We start from the raw sequence: 18,325 nt of genomic DNA, 5'->3' as shown, positions 1-18,325 counted from the left end.
TAAGGGGAATTTTAAGGGGGAATGGGAGAGAGGGGACCAATATTTTGTGTCTTAAATTAAATTTAATTATACAAGTTTTGATTTTATTTTAATATGAGTCTTTAATATCAACAATATTTTCTTCAAACTGAAACTGTGTCAAAAAAAGCTCTCATGATCATACATAATTATGATTCAGTACCAAGGGATACAGAGTTATTCAAGGATTTAAAGAAAGTTAGTATCACTAACCAGTTCCATCCAGCTAAGGAGATTCACAGAGTTGCTGTTTGCTCAACTGATTTCCACACATCGAATAAGTAGTAGAGCAAAGAGCGTTAGAAAGACATCTTCATTTATCAATTCATTTTCTTTACTTTTTCACGGTACTGCAGAAAAATCCCTTCACAGCTCCGTAAGTTGACCTAAGCCAACATAGCCTGGAAGCATGATCGAACAACTCGCCTACGTGGGAGCTGGGAACGAAACATTGACGATCGGTGGAATGTGTTGAAAGCGAACAAAGTACCAAGAGAGCACGAAGATACGTAAGCAAACAAACTAGTGGAAATAGTTTAAGGCAAGAAGAAGGCAAGATTTGTCTCGAACCACTCGAGACGACAGGCGTGCTGAGTTAAATAGGGTAATTAGAGAAAAGCACCCGATATGTGGTGGATGTGTTGCTTGAAGGTGGAATGCTTAGTCTTATGTGACTGTGCAAGTTGTGTTAGTTTTAATATTTTTAGTTACAATTTGTTTGTGTAATTGTTAAAAGTAAATTTTTGATAAGTTTAATTTTAGTTTAATATTTTAAAACTAAATTAATATTCACTTTTGCTAATCGTTTACAGGCACCTTAACGAATGTACACTGAGCAGAGTGATGAAAGGCGAATTCCGAACCAGAAAGCATAAGCTGCTGTCGAGTGTGTCATTCTCCACACTAGCCACTGTAATGCAAACGACCGCAACACATCAACAAAACAGGCCCACAAATAAACAAGTGCAAACAAACCAATGCGTCAACCGAAACAGCAGCCGCCTTCCGCTGGGTGTCAGCAACTTCCCGCCAAGTTGGTGTCGTTCGCAATGTATCTGCTTGCTGCTTGCTTGTTCCATGTGTGCACATTCCACTAGCGGTCCGTGTGGCATCAGAGCCTACACCGTTTTTGGGGTGGGATTAATCTTACCTATCGATTCCGTAGAGCAGGAACACATTGCACAGCCTTTTTGGACAGAAACCGGCGAGTGAACGGTTTTTGGAAGGAAATGGTTGCATAAATTGACAACGGCGTGTGGGGTTTTCGCGAAAGGTATGGACCACGCCACGGTTCCTGCAGGTGTGATGTAAGACCGCAGATCGCTTCGTTTAGAAAACATTAAATCCTTTCATTTTTGTGGTCCATTTTATTATCCAATCGAGCGATGTATAATTATTACAGCTTAATTATTATACATCAAATAAAATACTGATCTGATGAATAGCATAACACGTTTCCTGGTAACGTTATGGCACTTTCTGTAGCATTCGATCGTCTAAAAGAGCTTGAACATTCTTTTACTATCACATCACATATCGCATACCATTCACCGTCACGCTACGAGATCAAACGCAAATGATTACTAATTATTTGTGGTTCTTCTTCATCTAGTCTGCGAAATAGTCCCTCCTTTTATCCTAATGTAAAGCACACGCGTTCCGTCACGCTGTTCAATATTTTCGCACATACAAACATTCCACCGCTCATTAGCATTTCGACATGATCCGCTAACATCGCCCACCTCCGAACATTGCTTAAACCGCGTCGCTACTCTTTCGCTGGCTTTTGGATGTTTAATCGAATAAATTATCGTAACGTTTGGCTGCTTAAAGTCAACACCACCGCCATCATCATCATCATTATCGTCTTTGGCATCGAAAAGCAACCACATCATAAATGGTATTAGATATGCTTTTGCAACAACATAAAAGACTTCCATGCGGTGCGGTGCTGCGATGATAGTTAGCTGATGGTAATGTGCTCACTTCTATGGAATTGAAGCGGGTCGGAAAATTACCAGAAAACCACGGCGAATGGTAACAATTTTCCATTATTCATGCTGAAGGTTGTAGTCGGTTTAGACATGGTACGGCGATACAAATCTAACAGTAACAGTAACAAACTCGTTGACAAAACACTACACCCCTACACGCTCACATACAAATGTCCTCCGTTGAAAGCAAATCCAGCATAAACCAGACAGAAACAGAGACAGAATCAAATCAGCATAATTCAGAGACAATTGTCCGTCCTAGCCGAGCATGAAGCGTTGGTTCTGCTTCTTCGGCGATGGGAGTCGACTGGGAACGCAACGCACCCAAAAACGCAAACACTCTCCAACGGTGGACGGAGAAATTGCCAAGTGAAGGAAAATAATGTACAGTTGATTACTTAATAGGAACGAATTAATTTCATAATTGAATTTATATCAGCACAAACATCAACGTTCACCGTTCATTTCTGACTCGCACTCTCGAATGTGGCTCCAACAATTGGGGGGAAAAGTGTTGCCTACATTCAGGCGTTTCGGTAGACTCAGCTGTTTTGCAACTTGTTGATAGAACTGCCCGTAATCATAATGACCATGTCGAGAAGGACTGTCCAGCACAGCAAAGCGAAGGTACTGCAAGCAATTTCATCATGTCGATTATTGGCTCGGTTCGACGCAGTGGAAGAAATTGCACAATACCGTCCATAAACAGACGCCTCCACACTTTGTTCCCGGGGGCGAGGTAATGTTCTCAACACGAGTTATGGTGCAAGGTGTTGAAAACGGAAAGCCACAACAACACCCACAGTAGGTACAATCGATTCTACCACAAGACATCAATAGCGTGAAAATAGAACGCTTAGCCGAACGTGGAGTCATTGCTCCATCCGAGTTCTTACTCGGGAATGGCTCAAACCAGGATTTGTACAACATTTCACACATTGTGCACCGTGGGGAGCTGTGGAGAGCATTGCAATGTTTTGTTGCCGTACTTCTGCCACGCTAGAACAGGGTTTGGGATATGAAAGAGGTTGAAATTGAAATTTACTAACCGAGAGCATCCAATTTCAGTACTCCCGAGTACGGGAGCTACGTTCTCGCGATGCTTCGATTCCTTTGTGTACGGTGCAGTTGCAAAGTTTACATTAAATTTCCCCGCCGTTTATCCTCTTGTTCGTATGCGCTTGGATTTACGCTCTACGGGTTGTGCAAACATTGGCGTGCAGTAAAATCAAGCGAGAAATAAAAAAAAAACTTACCAACCCAATGCTGGCAAGAGAAGCACTGTTCAATAGGGAATTTCCAATCCAATGCTCATAGATTTCATCATAACAGGAAGCAAAGAGAAATGGAGAAATGCAGAAAAATAAAACATGGTTTCCCAACTAGCTCATATTTTATTTCTAAAAAGCAATACTATTCACCAATGAGTTACAGGAGCTATTGATCATTTCTCAAGGAAATTCGTTACTGTATGACTTACGATTTTTTTTGCTACAACCATGATGCATTGTTTAACCAAGTGAAGTGAAAATGGAAAAGATTGAGTTAAGTTGTTTGATGACTGAATCAGTTTCGGCACGAGCAACTCTCGGTTTGCTCCCACCAAAACCAGACAAAACAAACACATTTTAAAAAGTTCCAGCACCGAGGGCATATTTTACCTTCTAACCAACAATCTCTTACTTGCACCGAAAATACACAACCGCATCGTAACGACAACCGACGACACAACGGCCACCGTCTGTAAAGTGATACATTTGCGTAAACAACAAAATATTAAACGCTCGAATCTCGGACCCACCTCGGGGGATTTTCCTGCGATCGTTACACGTTCCAGCTTTGTAGCATCCAAGTCCGGGATTTTTGCAAGAAAGGACAAAATTTCTACCCAAAAAAAATGTATCCGCCCTACCCTAAAACCAACGACTACCTTCCGTCCTGGCCACAGACAAACCCGACCGAAATGGTAGAAAAGGAAATTACGGAAGTGAAAAAGGAAATTACACCTCGTGAATACGGTGGCAACAACGCGGGTGTACGTGCAAACGCCCGGGAATGGAGAATGTTGTTTGACAAATAAATAAACAACACCAGTAATAACCTAAGCCCGGGAGTCCAGGGTTCGGGACGCTTTGAAACAGCGAGAAGCCAACTAGCTATAGGAGAAGCCGGAGAATTCTGTTTTGTTTCACTGCTGTGGACAATGTTGTGAACGGTGCAGTGAGTTTCAGTCGATGAAACAGACCGCATTCGTTGCCAGAGTGTGTGGAAGGAAAATAATCAAAAGTGAGAGTAGGTAGCATCACGTCAGTTGAATTTCATGACGAGATGATAAATTCTTTAAAGAGATAAAGATAAATAAATAAAATATTATAAGGTAAGATAAAAAAGTCATTTGAACTTTTCATTTCAAATAAATAACCAGAAGAGAGACGGTTGAAAACCATCGAAAATCGCTTATGATATTTTACCTTCAATCAAAGAAGGACAATCAAATCTGACTGCGTGGTAGATCGTTCCACGTATCAAATTGTGGACGACACCACTCAAACACTTTCACGCATCTTCATCCAACTCTTACCGACGAGCAAGGCACCAAGGCAGCGAGAGAGTAATTCATCCCGCTCATCGGAAGTGCTCCGATTACGTGAGGTCACGTCCGCCCGAATGTAATCTCTTTCCGGTTGTGTTACCCGAGCTGATGTTGTTTCGACCCTCCTGGTTGTTCGGACCATCGAACCAACCACCGGCAAAAGAAAGTGAGTTTTTTGTGCTGTTTTGGAACTGTGTCCAAACTACTGGATTGCCTTCAGCAGATAGTTTCCGTCTGCAATTAGTCGCACAGCTGAGATGCTCCATTCTTTCATGCTCTCAAGTGGCCGTGATCAGACCATGTGCTCCATTGCGCGAGGTTTTATTGATTGAGCTTGATTAGCGTGCGTTCTTGTAGAAGGATTTTTGCGTCGTATCTTGGTCAAATGGAGATCTGGTTGACTCGACACTGCTTCCCCAAAAAAACACTGTGGAGAGTGTCAAGTAATTGGACCGAGACCACCGCTAATCAACTTCAATCGAATCCAAAAACATTGAGGTTCTTGAATTGCTTGCGGTATTTGGTTGGAATGTAGTGCCACTTCTCGCTTTAAGTGTTTTTAAGATCTTAATTAATTAAGCCTTCAAGTAGCATACTGTTTCGGAGAAAGAGCATGAGCTCGTGTACTAAATGGGAAGTCTTTCTTCTACACATTCACCAATATGTTGTGTCATCGTTTCGGCATGACATCATGGCATCATATCGGTGAGGTGTAATTTGATCCACAGAACGAAGTAACCACTTTACTCGCCAGCACCAACACACGGCACGCCCCTGGCAACGTGTGCCGAATGGAGTCTCAGCGCCTGGACCAGACCTTCCACACCAGAAAGGCAGCACCGTAAGATGACACCTTTGTTGTGATGTCGTTTGTTTTACATCAACCCAAAGACGGCAGCCTGAAACAACCACAATCAGCTCGTTTTATGCGTGCCGTAGCGCTCGTACAGCATGCACAAACAAGCCGTATTGATTGACGGGAGTCGATGGCGTATTATGTGTGAAGTTGAAATTAAAGTCGTGAAATAAATACACCCATTCGGTAACTCTGCTTTTCGTTTCTTCAAGCATAATGGGGTTCTCAGCATTTGACTTTCAAAGTATGATTGAAGTAAGACTTCGTACTCGAACATACACTGTTCCATAGCAAATACATAACAATGAACCGAATAAAGGAATCTCTCTTCCGGTCCGTAGCGAAGATCACGTCCGCAATACTTTAGGTCACGGATTACACAGACACACACACACAATCAGGAAGCAATCTGGGGAAGCTCATGAATTTCAAATTAAGCTACTACTCCAGAAGTCCAAGACATTGATGCGCTGATACGTGTGTTTCTATCAATAATCCTAACAGGGCTTCCGTTATGGGGTTTTTTCTTAATCATAATCTCCACAAGCTTTGGAGGAGATTTGCAAATAAATTCTTCTTAAAATATTCAACTATAAATGAACGAAACATGTCCATAATCTTGGATACTTCGAGAAGATGATAACATCCAAACACAAACCCTTCTTTCGTTGTAGTTTAATGTAAGTTTGAATGGAAGAATAAAATTACCTACCTTTCCATCTTTTGTGTCAGCCGCATGGTATCGTACTTCGAGCTGGCCTCCCAACACTGCATACCAGTAGCGTCCTTGCTCTCCAGCACGGAATACTGTAACAACAAGAATCGATCGGCAATGTATTTACTAAAATTTTATATTTGGTTGTACTACACATAGTGTTGGGTCAAGTAGCTCTTTTGCAAGAGCGGAGCGCACCGCCCTCACTCTCTAAAGTGTGCGGTGCGCTTGAGGTAGCTCCTGGAAGCGCTGCACACAGGAGCGATTGTGCGATGCGCTCCCAGGAGCGAAGTTTCGCACCACAAGCAGAGCTGCACCCAGGAGCGATTCCTGCGATACAGCTACCTCTTTTTTCCGTGAGCTGTGCGGGAGCGCGCACAATAAGATGACCGGGGCGCTTGATATACCTCTGTCGCTCTTGACCCATAGGAGCTATAGGAAATTTTCAATTTTTTTGATTTTTTTGTTATTTATTTTTTGTTTTTTATTCTTTTTTTTTATTTAAAGCATTATTTGAGTGAAAAAAGTCATTTCAATCGATTCGCATTAAAATAAAACATTTTTTAAAATTTTGCTAAATTTCCCAAAAAATTGGCAAGGAGTAAGCCTTATGAAATTTTCGAGTTGAAAATATTTTTTTTATTTTTTTATTATTTTTTATTCTTTTTTTAATTTAAAGCATTATTTGAGTGAAAAGAAACGTATTGCAACAAATTCGCATTAAAATAAATCAATTTAATTTTTTTTGCAAAATTTCCCAAAAAAATCGTAAGGGGTAAGCCTTATGAAATTTTCGAGTTGAAAATTTTTTGAAAATTTTTTTTTTGATTTTTTATTCTTTTTTTAATTTAAAGCATTATTTGAGTGAAAAGAAACTTATTGCAACAAATTCGCATTAAAAAATATCACATTTATACAATTTTGCTAAATTGCTGAAAAATGAACGAAATTTTACATTTTATCAAACAGGGTAAGGAACTTGGTTCCTCAAATAACTTCTGGCATAGCCATCTGAGGGCATGGCCGTCCAAAAAGAAAATGTAGCCATTGGTGCCATCTATCGACCACAGGTTAAAGATTGGCGATCCGTTGGATACCGACCGAGTTATAGGCAAAACTTGGCGCAAAAATGAACGAAATTTTACATTTTCTCAAACAGGGTATGGAACTTGGTTCCTCGAATAACTTCTGACACAGACATCTGAGGGCATGGCCGTCCAAGAAGAAAATGTAGCCATTGGTGCCATCTATCGACCACAAGTTAAAGATTGGCGATCCGTTGGATACCGACCGAGTTATAGCCAAAATTTGGTGCAAAAATGAGCCTCATGAAGTTTTAAAATTTTTATAATTTTTGATTTTTTTTATAATTTTTTATTCTTTTTTTGTTTAAAACATTATTTAAGTGAAAAGAAACATAGTGCAACCAATTGGCATTAAAATAAATCAATTTAATTTTTTTGCAAAATTTCTCAAAAAAATCGTAAGGGGTAAGCCTTATGAAATTTTCGAGTAAAAATTTTTTGAAAATTTTTTTCTGATTTTTTATTCTTTTTTTATTTTAAAGCATTATTTGAGTGAAAAGAAACTTATTGCAACCATTTCGCATTAAAATAAAAAAAAATTTAATTGTTGCTAAATTGCTCAAAAAAATGGCAGCGCTCCTTGTGGTGCGAAACTTCGCTCCTGGTAACGCATCGCGCAATCGCTCCTGTGTGTAGTGCTCCGTACGGAGCTACCTCCTTTTCCCGTGGGCTGTGCGGGAGCGCGCACAATAAGATGAGCGGAACGATTGAGGCACCTCTTTCGCTCTTGACCCAACACTAACTACACAAAAAGCTACTTACACGTGACACCCTTCTCTAGATCCTCGTAGAAACCACACATAGCCAACTGCTGTAGAGCTGAGCCTGGTAATCGGCATAGTGGCTCAACCCGTCGCAAACGGCACGATATTAGCTCACAGTCACGAAGATTCCGGTCACAAGGCCTGTAGGGAGACAATTGTTTAAGAGGTTAGTTAATTTATATTTAATATTTAAGCTTTTGTTTCATAACCACAGTTGTATAGAATATAGAAAAATTAGGGATAAATGTAATCAAACAGAGAATTGTAAATCAATCTTCTATTCCCATGTGTCAAAGCTTTGCGAGTCGCCTGATTACATTAATCGAATTTTGCATTTATCATCCATAACTTACTCTCTGACTTCTTTTCTTGCAAGTGAGTTAAAATCTAACTTCAACAAAATATAACAAAAAAATCGAAAATCTTCAGCTTGACGGTTCGTTACCTTCCATTCCTTTGATCCGCATTTTTGAGGGCGAATAATCTACCGCATGTTTCGCACAATATTAAAAAAGGCAAGATAATATGTTCATTTTTGTGCTCCGACGGTAACGCGTGTGGCAAACATCAAGCAAAAACCCGAACCTCTACTACTAAAAGCCCTCCAGGACACACGGTGAAGCAACGATTCACTTTTGAAAGGATAACGCTTGACGTGGTCGCCAATCAACTTGCAGCATCCACGTAGGGATTGCCCTTTTGCGTGGTAATGTGAGCTCTACTCCAATCCAGCCAGTGTGTGTTGAGGGTATGAGGGCGCGAGTTCTTGGAACGACAGCATCAACCTTTGGGGGATTTATTTTTACGAGCAGAACCAAACATCCGACCGAGACGGATGAAATTATGGTTGGCTAGCCTAACCGTGTGTAGTTGAACCGGAAAAAACCCGGGGGGGATTTCCAATGTGTGGGAGGAATGTCTTCCAAAATGACATCGGGGACGATATTAAAATTGAATTTAAAGCTGTTCAATGAATGGTTCGACTCTACAACTTGCTACCCAAGGGATAAGACTTGTTAAAAGATACTGATAACAAGATAATGCTGTAAGACTACCGTTACTTATAGAAATTCACGACAACTTTTTAGGCAAATTCATCTCTTAGTAATTAATTTATAAAACTGATGTAACAAGAGCGTTTTTTAAGTAAAGAAAAATTAGTTCCATCAAAATTAATAAAATATTCCAGAAGGACACTTTTCCTTCCCCAAAACTTGTGTTGTAGTGTTTGTCATTTCTATATAAATATACAATGATTTATGAAAGCCATAACTCAGGTTTACACATGCTTTCCCTTCCAAAAACTTGATCGTTTTTTTTCTCCTTTTTTGCCTTTCCATCATTCCGATACTCCAATCAGCTAGTCGATATTTCTTCCTTATATCGCCCGCAGCCACCACGCGTACGGGTAGCACGGGTGAAATCAATCAACCGCCGCAGCCGTGGCTGAAAAGCGGAATAGGAAGTAACATAAATTTTCCAAACCCACGTTCATGTCACGATTATAAACGTTATTTCCCTACCACACTGTTGCCCCTGCTCTACATCGACGGGTGATTTGTTTTTATTCTCACTAAACAAGTACTCCACAGGGAGGCGGCAAAACAATAAATACATGATCGGGTGTGAAAGGAAACAGTGAAATATGGGTCTGCCCCATATCCCCAGCAGGATATCTCGGAATCGGTTAAATATATCATCCCTGCAAGCGGATAACGATCCCTAAGTACAGCCCCGACTAATTGCCGCGCTTTCAACAGCTCCCTCGACATCGAGCTCCTTTTTGTATCGCAATGTATCCACATGCTGTAGCACGTAATTTGTCAATATTGTGAAATATTGGGGATTATACGTTTCATTCCTTCAAAATATTCTATTACATTTGAAAAAGAATGTTGGAAAAGCTACAATTCATCTCGTTCGGTGTAGAATTTTTCACAAAACCGTCTTGTGTGTGGTATTAGATATGCATAAAAGTTTGAAGAACAGACTCCAGGAAGGATCCATTCTGTATGCTAATCGAACATGTGTACACACGAAACCCAGTACCGTACACATTAATCGATTGTGTAGTCGTCCTCGACTTCGAAAAGCTGAATCGGTTCGTAGGTACTTCAGCATCAACGATCCCACCAGCGTAAGCCGTCTTATGTGTGCCGACACACAGAGAAAAGCTCCCCGAAAAAGCCTTAGCAAGCGCATAACTGATCCGTTAAATTCACCGGCACTTCTCCACGGTTGACTTTCAAAGCAATCCACCCTCTGCCAGCATATGGGCGGGCAGGACCCGAGTGAATGGGTCGGATTTTATAGGAAGAAATGTATCCTCGCATTATCATAAATGAATATTTCACAGCACGCGTGTATCGCGCCACGGTTCAGTAGCCTTTCCTTTCCGTTGTGTGCAACTGTCTCAAAATCTCGGGACAGTCAAGATCAATCGCGCACGGATAGCGTTTTTCATCCCCCATCCCAGGACCGTTTGTTGTGTGTGTGCGATGATAAAAATGGAGGACAAATTTCGGTACGACAGGTGAGACGATAAAAATCAGTTTTATTTACGTCAATCGCATTGATACGATTGTTGGAAAGGGAATTCGTTCGTTCGGCGAATCGACGCTGAATGGCTGGTGCATGATTAATGGTGTGAAATATGTTCCATTTTGCTTACGCAATGTAATCACAAGTAATCTGAGAACTGCTTTTGAAGTTTTACGCCAAAATGTAGGCAAGTTTAAGGCACAATAACGAAATCAAAGTACTTTAAACGGTTTAAAAATGGATCCAAGTTTAAACATTGCATACCTTTAGGCGTTTTTTTTTTGTTAATTAACAGTTTTCAACCCTGAACTAAAACGCATGACTGCATACTATACAAAAAAATCTAGCAGTAAAAAATAAATCCTCATTTAAAGGTAAATAATACCCACTGCTCCAAGCACATCCATGAGCGCATTGAAAGAAGCAAAAGCATTATCCCATTGTTCGACACCATTATGAGCATTATTTCAATTTCACAGCAACTTATGACGCTTTTCTTTCCCACGCCCGGAAATATATGCCGAGCGATGCCGGCGGCGATGAGGTGAAAGAATAAAAATTATGCTTGACCTGAGCCCCTGAAAGGATGTGTACCGCAACACAAAAAGCCGGAGTGAACTCATACTGGCACGAAAATCCACTATCGGCGCCATACTGTGCTGTGGGGCTCTGCAAAGCGAATTGTGCATGGCGGAAGTCGTGGAAAAACTTTCTTCTTTCCGCATCACGGCCTCCCAGCTCGTAACGCTCCGGAATGGTTCAGGAAACCCATTCAGGATATTTTTATGCGGAAACTGGAAACGGAAATGAATGCAATGCATACGATGTGGGACCGGCGTGTGAGCCGATAGCATGCAGATCGTGCAGATAGGAAGAGGTTGCCAATGATGGTGCAGACAAATAAAAAAAAACTCCCAGAAAAACCACCAGTTGAAGCTGAGAATGTGAAGGGATTTAGTTTATGCTTTTTTGCGCTTTACACGCGCGCCAGATTCTTTCCTTTCAATCTGTGCTTTTTTTCGGGGAATTTGGTAAAAAGATGTTTTTTTTTGCAGCTCAAGCACATAATTGTATGTTATTGGAAGATTTTCTTCGTTATCCCTTTATGGCAGAACACCAACTCTGTTTCACATTAAATATAATAACACTTAAACGTCACGCACCTTAATTCAATCTAATGAAATAAACACCAGGTGAAGTTAATTTCAAATCTATTCACCGGCCGCCAGAGCATCGTACTTCGCTAGGGTAGGAAAAATTGCCGTGTAAAACTACCAAACAGCTGTGTGCTCTAATGTTGCCACACTCAAAATGTCGTAAAATTTTGTCACTCGTATAGCAAACATTTTTAATGACGTCCATTCACACCATCAGGCCGGGTACGCTCGGTAAAAAACGACAGAGTACGGTGAGCGTGCTTCATCGTTTCCATCCTAAAACGACCACACACACAGGCCATTTACGGTACGGTTGGAGGCCTTTTAAATAGAGAGCTGTTCCGTACGCGAACAGTAAATTGCTTCTCATCCTTCCCGCACGCTAGGGCTAAAAATCTGTGAAAATTGCACGAAAAAGGAAAAAAAACAAGCTTCCTTTGAGGTTTTTGGTGGTGCGGCTACACCACCGCGGTGGACTGTTTGATCAGCTTAACTGATGAAGTCGATGGCTTTTTTACGAGTTTAACCACATTATTAAATTCTTAATCGGTTTGTGTGCGGAAAGGACAGAAGTGTGCTCGTTAGTAGCCTGTGGAAAGTATATTCAAGCTTATCATCAAAAAAGAAAGTTCATAACTCGGGAGGATATTAATTGACAATAAAGCGCATTAAATGGTATTTTTCATGTATTAAAGCAATATGATAAGTTATTAACAAACTTAAACTATGATTATGTTTATGATTTGCAAAATTGAATTTAATTTTGTGATTAAGCGCCCGCATTTATGCAATTTAAAAACTTTTTTAATTTATAATATTTTGTATAACTAATTCAAAACGATTCTCATGCCTGTTTGAACAATGACACACCGAACCGTATTTGACAAAATAATTCTCATAATTCAAACAATTTCACAACAAAACGCAACCAGAAGCTTTTCTAAAGATTACCCTCACAAGAAAATATAGAAAACAATCACACTTTTCAAATTGACAAGACAAAGATTTCTAAACAAACTTCTCAATTCAAACGTCTTCCATCAACTGGTGGCAGAAAGCCAACCCACACATAAGTGTAAATAATAGAAACGGATGAGAATGTTTGCGTTTATTTTTTGGTGTTATTCTTTTGTCGTTTGCTAAAAGTCTCCAAGCGTAGGCGTCATTTGATTTAGACTAACAAGCAAACGTTATAAAATCTACCCAAGAAAACAATAAGGCGCCTCCATGTTTGATACAAATGATGGTTTGAAGAAGAAAAAAAAGCCAATCCAGGTCTTGTTCAAATGCGTACGTTAAGCGACACCCGCATTAATTTTATTCTACTACTGCAGTTTAAAAAAAACGGAATATTTCCTAGATCTTTGTTGTTGAAATCATCGTACCAGCCAGTTTCTGGTGCCGGTGGTATGTTTATTGAATTAATTTCCGCCCAAGAGCCAATCTTCTTTATTGTCTGCTTTGATATAAAATAATCCTTCGGGGATCTTTTTCCCCCTGTGTTCGTAAATGAACAGAAATGAGCCCCTGAATTCCAAACGACCGTTCCTGGAATGTTCAAAACGAAACATAATAATCATTTGTAAGACTTAGGACACACCGTTGTTGGTGCCCGGTAAAATGAGCTATGTATCATCTTTGTAGAATTTCTTTAAGAAACCATGAACAATATAAAAAACCTAGCGATGGAATTTCTTCTACGTCAAGACTCTAGCCACTCAAAATCTAGCCACACTGCTGAAAGACGTTTCACGCTCACTCGGGGCGAGTAAGGCAATCATGTGAAAGGATAATCACTTTTCGGTCGGTTGAACTAACACATTTCACTCGATCGATCCGACGTACACGTGCAAAAGAGAAACAACACCACTCCGAGGCCGAATTTTTTGGTTTTCCCGCTTACAGATTTTCGTTGTCCGTGGAACAAAGGTCTGTTCAAGGCCACGGTAGAAAAAGCAGCACATGTGAATGTAATCTAATAAACTTCATTTTGTGTCAAAGAATTGACATGGCAGGGGTTTTTGATGCGATAGTATTTCCTTTTCTTTCCACGTGGCACAATCCACGTGGCAAAGGAGAAATTTCAACTGAACGGCCAAAAACAATGATTTAAATCGAACACATACATGTTGCACAATGTTGCAGTGAGGTAAAAAGTTATTGCAATCAATGACTATATCTTTTTTGTTGAGCTTATTTAGTTAAATTTAGTAACATTTGAATCAAACGCCAGTTTAAAAATGTATAATTTCTACTTCTGGAGAATATTTATTGGAATGGTTCTTTTGATTTCTTGTTCAAATCACAATCCCAAAAACGTGCCCAAAAAGATCGACTGATTCCAAAAAAAAAAGATCTAAATATTACTAAGAACAGGAACCCACTCCAATAAAATCCCTTAGCAACGGACACCATCCTGGAACAATTGTATTGCTTCAAACACTTTCCTTAGATGATAAAACAGCGATACGAATTCTCTCTCAACACCAAAAAATCTTCCTCCAGTTGGTATTTATTTTCGGTTATTTATAGGATCGTTTTCAAAAACTCGTCTGCGATGCGCCCTTTGCTCGTGCGGCTTCCCTCCTAGGCCGGCCACTCCTAAAAATAGGAACCAATTTACGCAAAACAATCACTTCGTACATTGTTTTGGCAACAGTTGTCTGAGACTTTGATTCGTGACACAATTCGGGCAGCTTCCACAAGGGACGAAAGTCCCTTCCAGTGTACGGAAGGAACCTTTTTGGCCGCAACAACTGTTCGGTTGCTAGGATTATGGACAATCGCACGAAAAACATCACAGCGGGCAATAATTAATGAGAAAGAAAAGTTTTGAAAGAAACAGTTGGGATTAGTTTTTTGGGAAGTTAAATCGTCATTCGAGTTAGACATTTGTTAAGATTTGTAAATAAACTAACTTTGTACTGCAGATTGCATATTTTCGGGCTCATTTGATAACTATAACACATAGAAAAATGGAGGGTTTTTTATGGTAACAACCATATTTCAACAGAAACAATTTTCCGGTATCTAACAGGCACAATTGCGATACGTTAGTATTACCCAAATAACAAATCACAATCATGTACTAAATTGACAATTACTTCCAGATTACTTCTCGGATTGAAAACGAAAGTGTCCTCCTGCTTATGCTGCAACCGTATTATGAAAACATAGCCGAAACCATAAAAAACCCGCAAAGAGTACTGTTCACTATCGCCTTGACCACTGTAATCGGTTCGTCCGGTTCGTTCCGTGCGTTTGGGATAGGTTAGGGAGCCTAAATTATCACACGCGTGTGAACGATGGAAACCGAAAACTGCTAAACGAACCATTTTCTCCTCCATTTCCATCTTCCAACAGCAACAACAAAAAAATAAGGAAAAATCATAGTTCACAGTCCTAACATTCCGCTGATTCACAACGGAAGCAGAAGGAAATTGTAATGCTCCGCCATGGGTAGTCCTACCGAACGACCAAAGGCAAAATGTTTCAAAAGAATACACCCATCTTCCTATCACTCGGCAGGGGGTTTTGCGCCACAAGCAAGAAAAAGCGGTCACATTTTGGGTGTGCCGGGTGGGAAGAACATAACAATAAATCTCAATTTTCCACCAACTGCTGCCACTACCGGTCGGCCGATGCTGCGTCAAGTGTTGCTTACTCCAGTGATAAAACACCGAAACAACGGTTCGGAATGTTGGGAAAGTTTTCCCGCCCCTTTTACCCCGTGCAAAAAGAAATAGATTTTCCAACCCGCAGCTGATCTGCCCTCCTCCCGTCGGGAAGGGCCGAATCCGATCCGGAAAAGGGTGGCCAGGCAAAAGAGTTACACATTGGGTGATTACATTGGGGTTTGGGATGAGGTTTTTTTGTTCAGGTGGATTATTGTGAGCGCATTGGAAATTATTGGTGGCCATAAGAAATGATGATCCTCCTTTTCCAGCCTTTCTTCTGGTCGAGTGTTTTCCGGGTGCGAAAGCTCATACCGTATTTTTTCTAGCCCCGCTCAAATGCAATCAATGCTTCATTTCACTTTCAAGCGACACACCCGTTCAAACGAACCAGCACGAAAAGCTTCCTTCGCGGATAAAAGTCACTTGAAGGAAAGGTCGACAAAAATTGTCATGCTATTGAACCTGTACCAGCACAAAGAGGCTTGCCAGCTCCGTTTCCGTTTTGGAAGGGTGGAGAGATCACTATCGGTTCTGGGATCATCGTTGATGGTGATCACCGTGATTGAGAATAATATCATCGAACGGAGGAGCAAAGGTTCCGTAGTTCCCAATACTCAGGGAACGCACGAAGAGAGTGAGGGAGGATAAAAATGATGATTATGCTTTTGATGCGAACCGTGCGGAAAATTGCCCATTTCCCCTCGTGAGAGTTGGTACAGGAGTGTAAAATGCGTCCTTCAGATTTTGGCCCATAGAACTTCCAATTTGATGTGATGTGCGCACTTTATCGGAAGTAGTTAAGGAGAGTGATTTTGATGTAAACGTATGACGACGGAAGCGGATGCTTGTCACACGCTGCTAATATTGGAGTGAAGTACTTTAAGGAGTATTCTTTTTAAAAGCGAAAACATGTTGCAGAGAAGGTGAAAATGTAACTAATTGAGCTTTTTTTAGGCCTAAGGGACGATTCCAGGAGGTTAAGCAGGTTATTGTATACTTCTACAGAGGCGTATTCTAAAGAAAATGTTTGCGCCGAAGGAATTGTTTAATGTTCTTTACATTATTGTTAGGTAAATACTCCTAAAACTCACCTAAACACTCCACAGAAATATGTAATACTTCGAGCTAACTATCTACGCGGTAAAGCATTTTTTATCAACCTAAACTACCTTCCCGGTACTGAAGGAGTAATGAAACCTTCCGGAACCATGTCAACGCGGGTTGATAAATATTATGTTTCGTTTTCAGGGCCAGGTTGGATCCTTCTCACAACTATGCCGGTTTTTCCCCCAAACCTAGGGAGGACGAAAGGACGAACCAAGAGAAAGAATGTGAGCAATCTGTCAATCAAACCGATGCCCGAAAGGAATGGAACTTGAACGACCTTACCTTCTCGCTGGGCGGTTTGGGGAATGAAAGTAGGGTTGTTTGTGTGGTGTTTCTGCTATGAAACGAACGCCCCGGCATCATTACACCGAATGCAACAAATTATCGATTATTCAGTCACCGGAGGAAAAGGTTCGTTTTTTCGGTTCGGTGAAGGGTCCGTGATAAGCGGAACTAATGGATAGCTCTACACGGCAAATGCTAGCGTTAATGGACTGCCAGGCTTAAACCTTGGTAATGTGGTTGGTGAGCTGCTCATTAGGACAGTTCGTTTCTGTCCCGAAGCCAACGGCATATTTTGCACCAATGACAGGTTTGTGCTAGATGAGCTTGAACCCTTGTTATATGTTTATATTTTTTCCTCTCCTAACGAACACGAAATCTGTGCTTCATCAACAGTTTCAGATTCTACCAGATGAATATTGGTGACAATTCATCATTTTCAATTTATTATCATGATTTCTCGTGCGATCAGTTTAGTCTTAAAAAACAAGGACACTCTCAGCCGTTGAAGAAATACAGATAAATGATAAATTGCTTTTCTACCATTGAAGTAGTATCTTCAATTTTCTATCGGTTTGATGTTTGCCGTTGTGCTTTCTCTTGCTTCATCTCGAATGGATTGTAAATTTGATATCGTTTGATAACAACGGACATTTTTCTTCAAGATCATTACAATTATCATTAATATTCATGACTTCATTTCGCCAGAATTACTTCCACAATTCGGTCCTATTTTATCACAACTCTATCAAAAGATCTTGCTTAGTAAAAGACACAAATATTGGACCCAATTATTTATCCATTTTGTCCAAGACTTGTCCTGGATTTTTAAATCCTTTTAAACGACCTAGCTATCGTGAATGTGACACGCTGTATACTAGTTGCTGAAGAAACATAAACCTTCAAAAACAAAAAAACATTTTGCGTTTCCTGGAAAATAAAGAATCGCTTTTCCCACTAAAATCTTCAATATATTGATGCTTCAAATGTTTTCAGTTCTACACCTGAAATTCATTTTACCCTCAATTTCGGTACTGCTTCGGATCATAATATGCTGTATGACATACAATCGAGAACAGACTTCGCACGGTAATCGACCATCTGCCACATGATGAGGGTAGTTAACTGCTGCTTCAAAAGGCACCAACACTAAAGTTGTCTAGAAACATTTGCTATAAATGTCGTAAATGATATCAGGAACCTAAAGCTTTACATCGATGAGATATACTCCTCGATGTCCCTTTTCTCATCGGTAAAATTATGCTTTTTCGTTCGTGGCGTTTTCAGAATCTCATCCGGATAAATTCTGGCATGAACTGGATGGTGAACACCGGTGAGCATAAAGAATAGTTTTCCCCTATCAGTGTCTATACGGTCTCCGTGCCTCCCTGGTTTCCCTTTAGGGAAATGGAAGCGGAAGAAAATATGACGGTTTGGCACAAAAATTAATAATCGAACAGCTATAACGAGGATGGTCGTCCAGAGACGCCGGGGTGCCGTCCGTGGATCTGTCTGCTGGAGAGATAAACCAACACC

General features: G+C 40.5%; 1 protein-coding gene across 2 annotated transcripts in view; it reads right to left on the bottom strand.

The window, feature by feature from the left end:
- Positions 1–18,325, bottom strand: part of LOC125771279 (rap guanine nucleotide exchange factor 4) — a 112,668-nt gene that overhangs the window by 65,715 nt on the left and 28,628 nt on the right. For both annotated transcript variants that reach the window (XM_049441740.1, XM_049441741.1), the window contains exons 3-4: positions 8,024–8,166; positions 6,174–6,268 (exon numbers count right to left, since the gene is read on the bottom strand). In XM_049441740.1, the coding sequence (XP_049297697.1) occupies positions 6,174–6,268; positions 8,024–8,166 (238 nt within the window). The remainder of the gene's footprint in view (positions 1–6,173; positions 6,269–8,023; positions 8,167–18,325) is intronic.

This window comes from Anopheles funestus, chromosome 3RL (genome assembly GCF_943734845.2).
Source record: "Anopheles funestus chromosome 3RL, idAnoFuneDA-416_04, whole genome shotgun sequence".
Classification (NCBI taxonomy): Eukaryota; Metazoa; Arthropoda; class Insecta; order Diptera; family Culicidae; genus Anopheles; species Anopheles funestus.
This window is presented reverse-complemented; position numbering and strand designations above follow the sequence as displayed.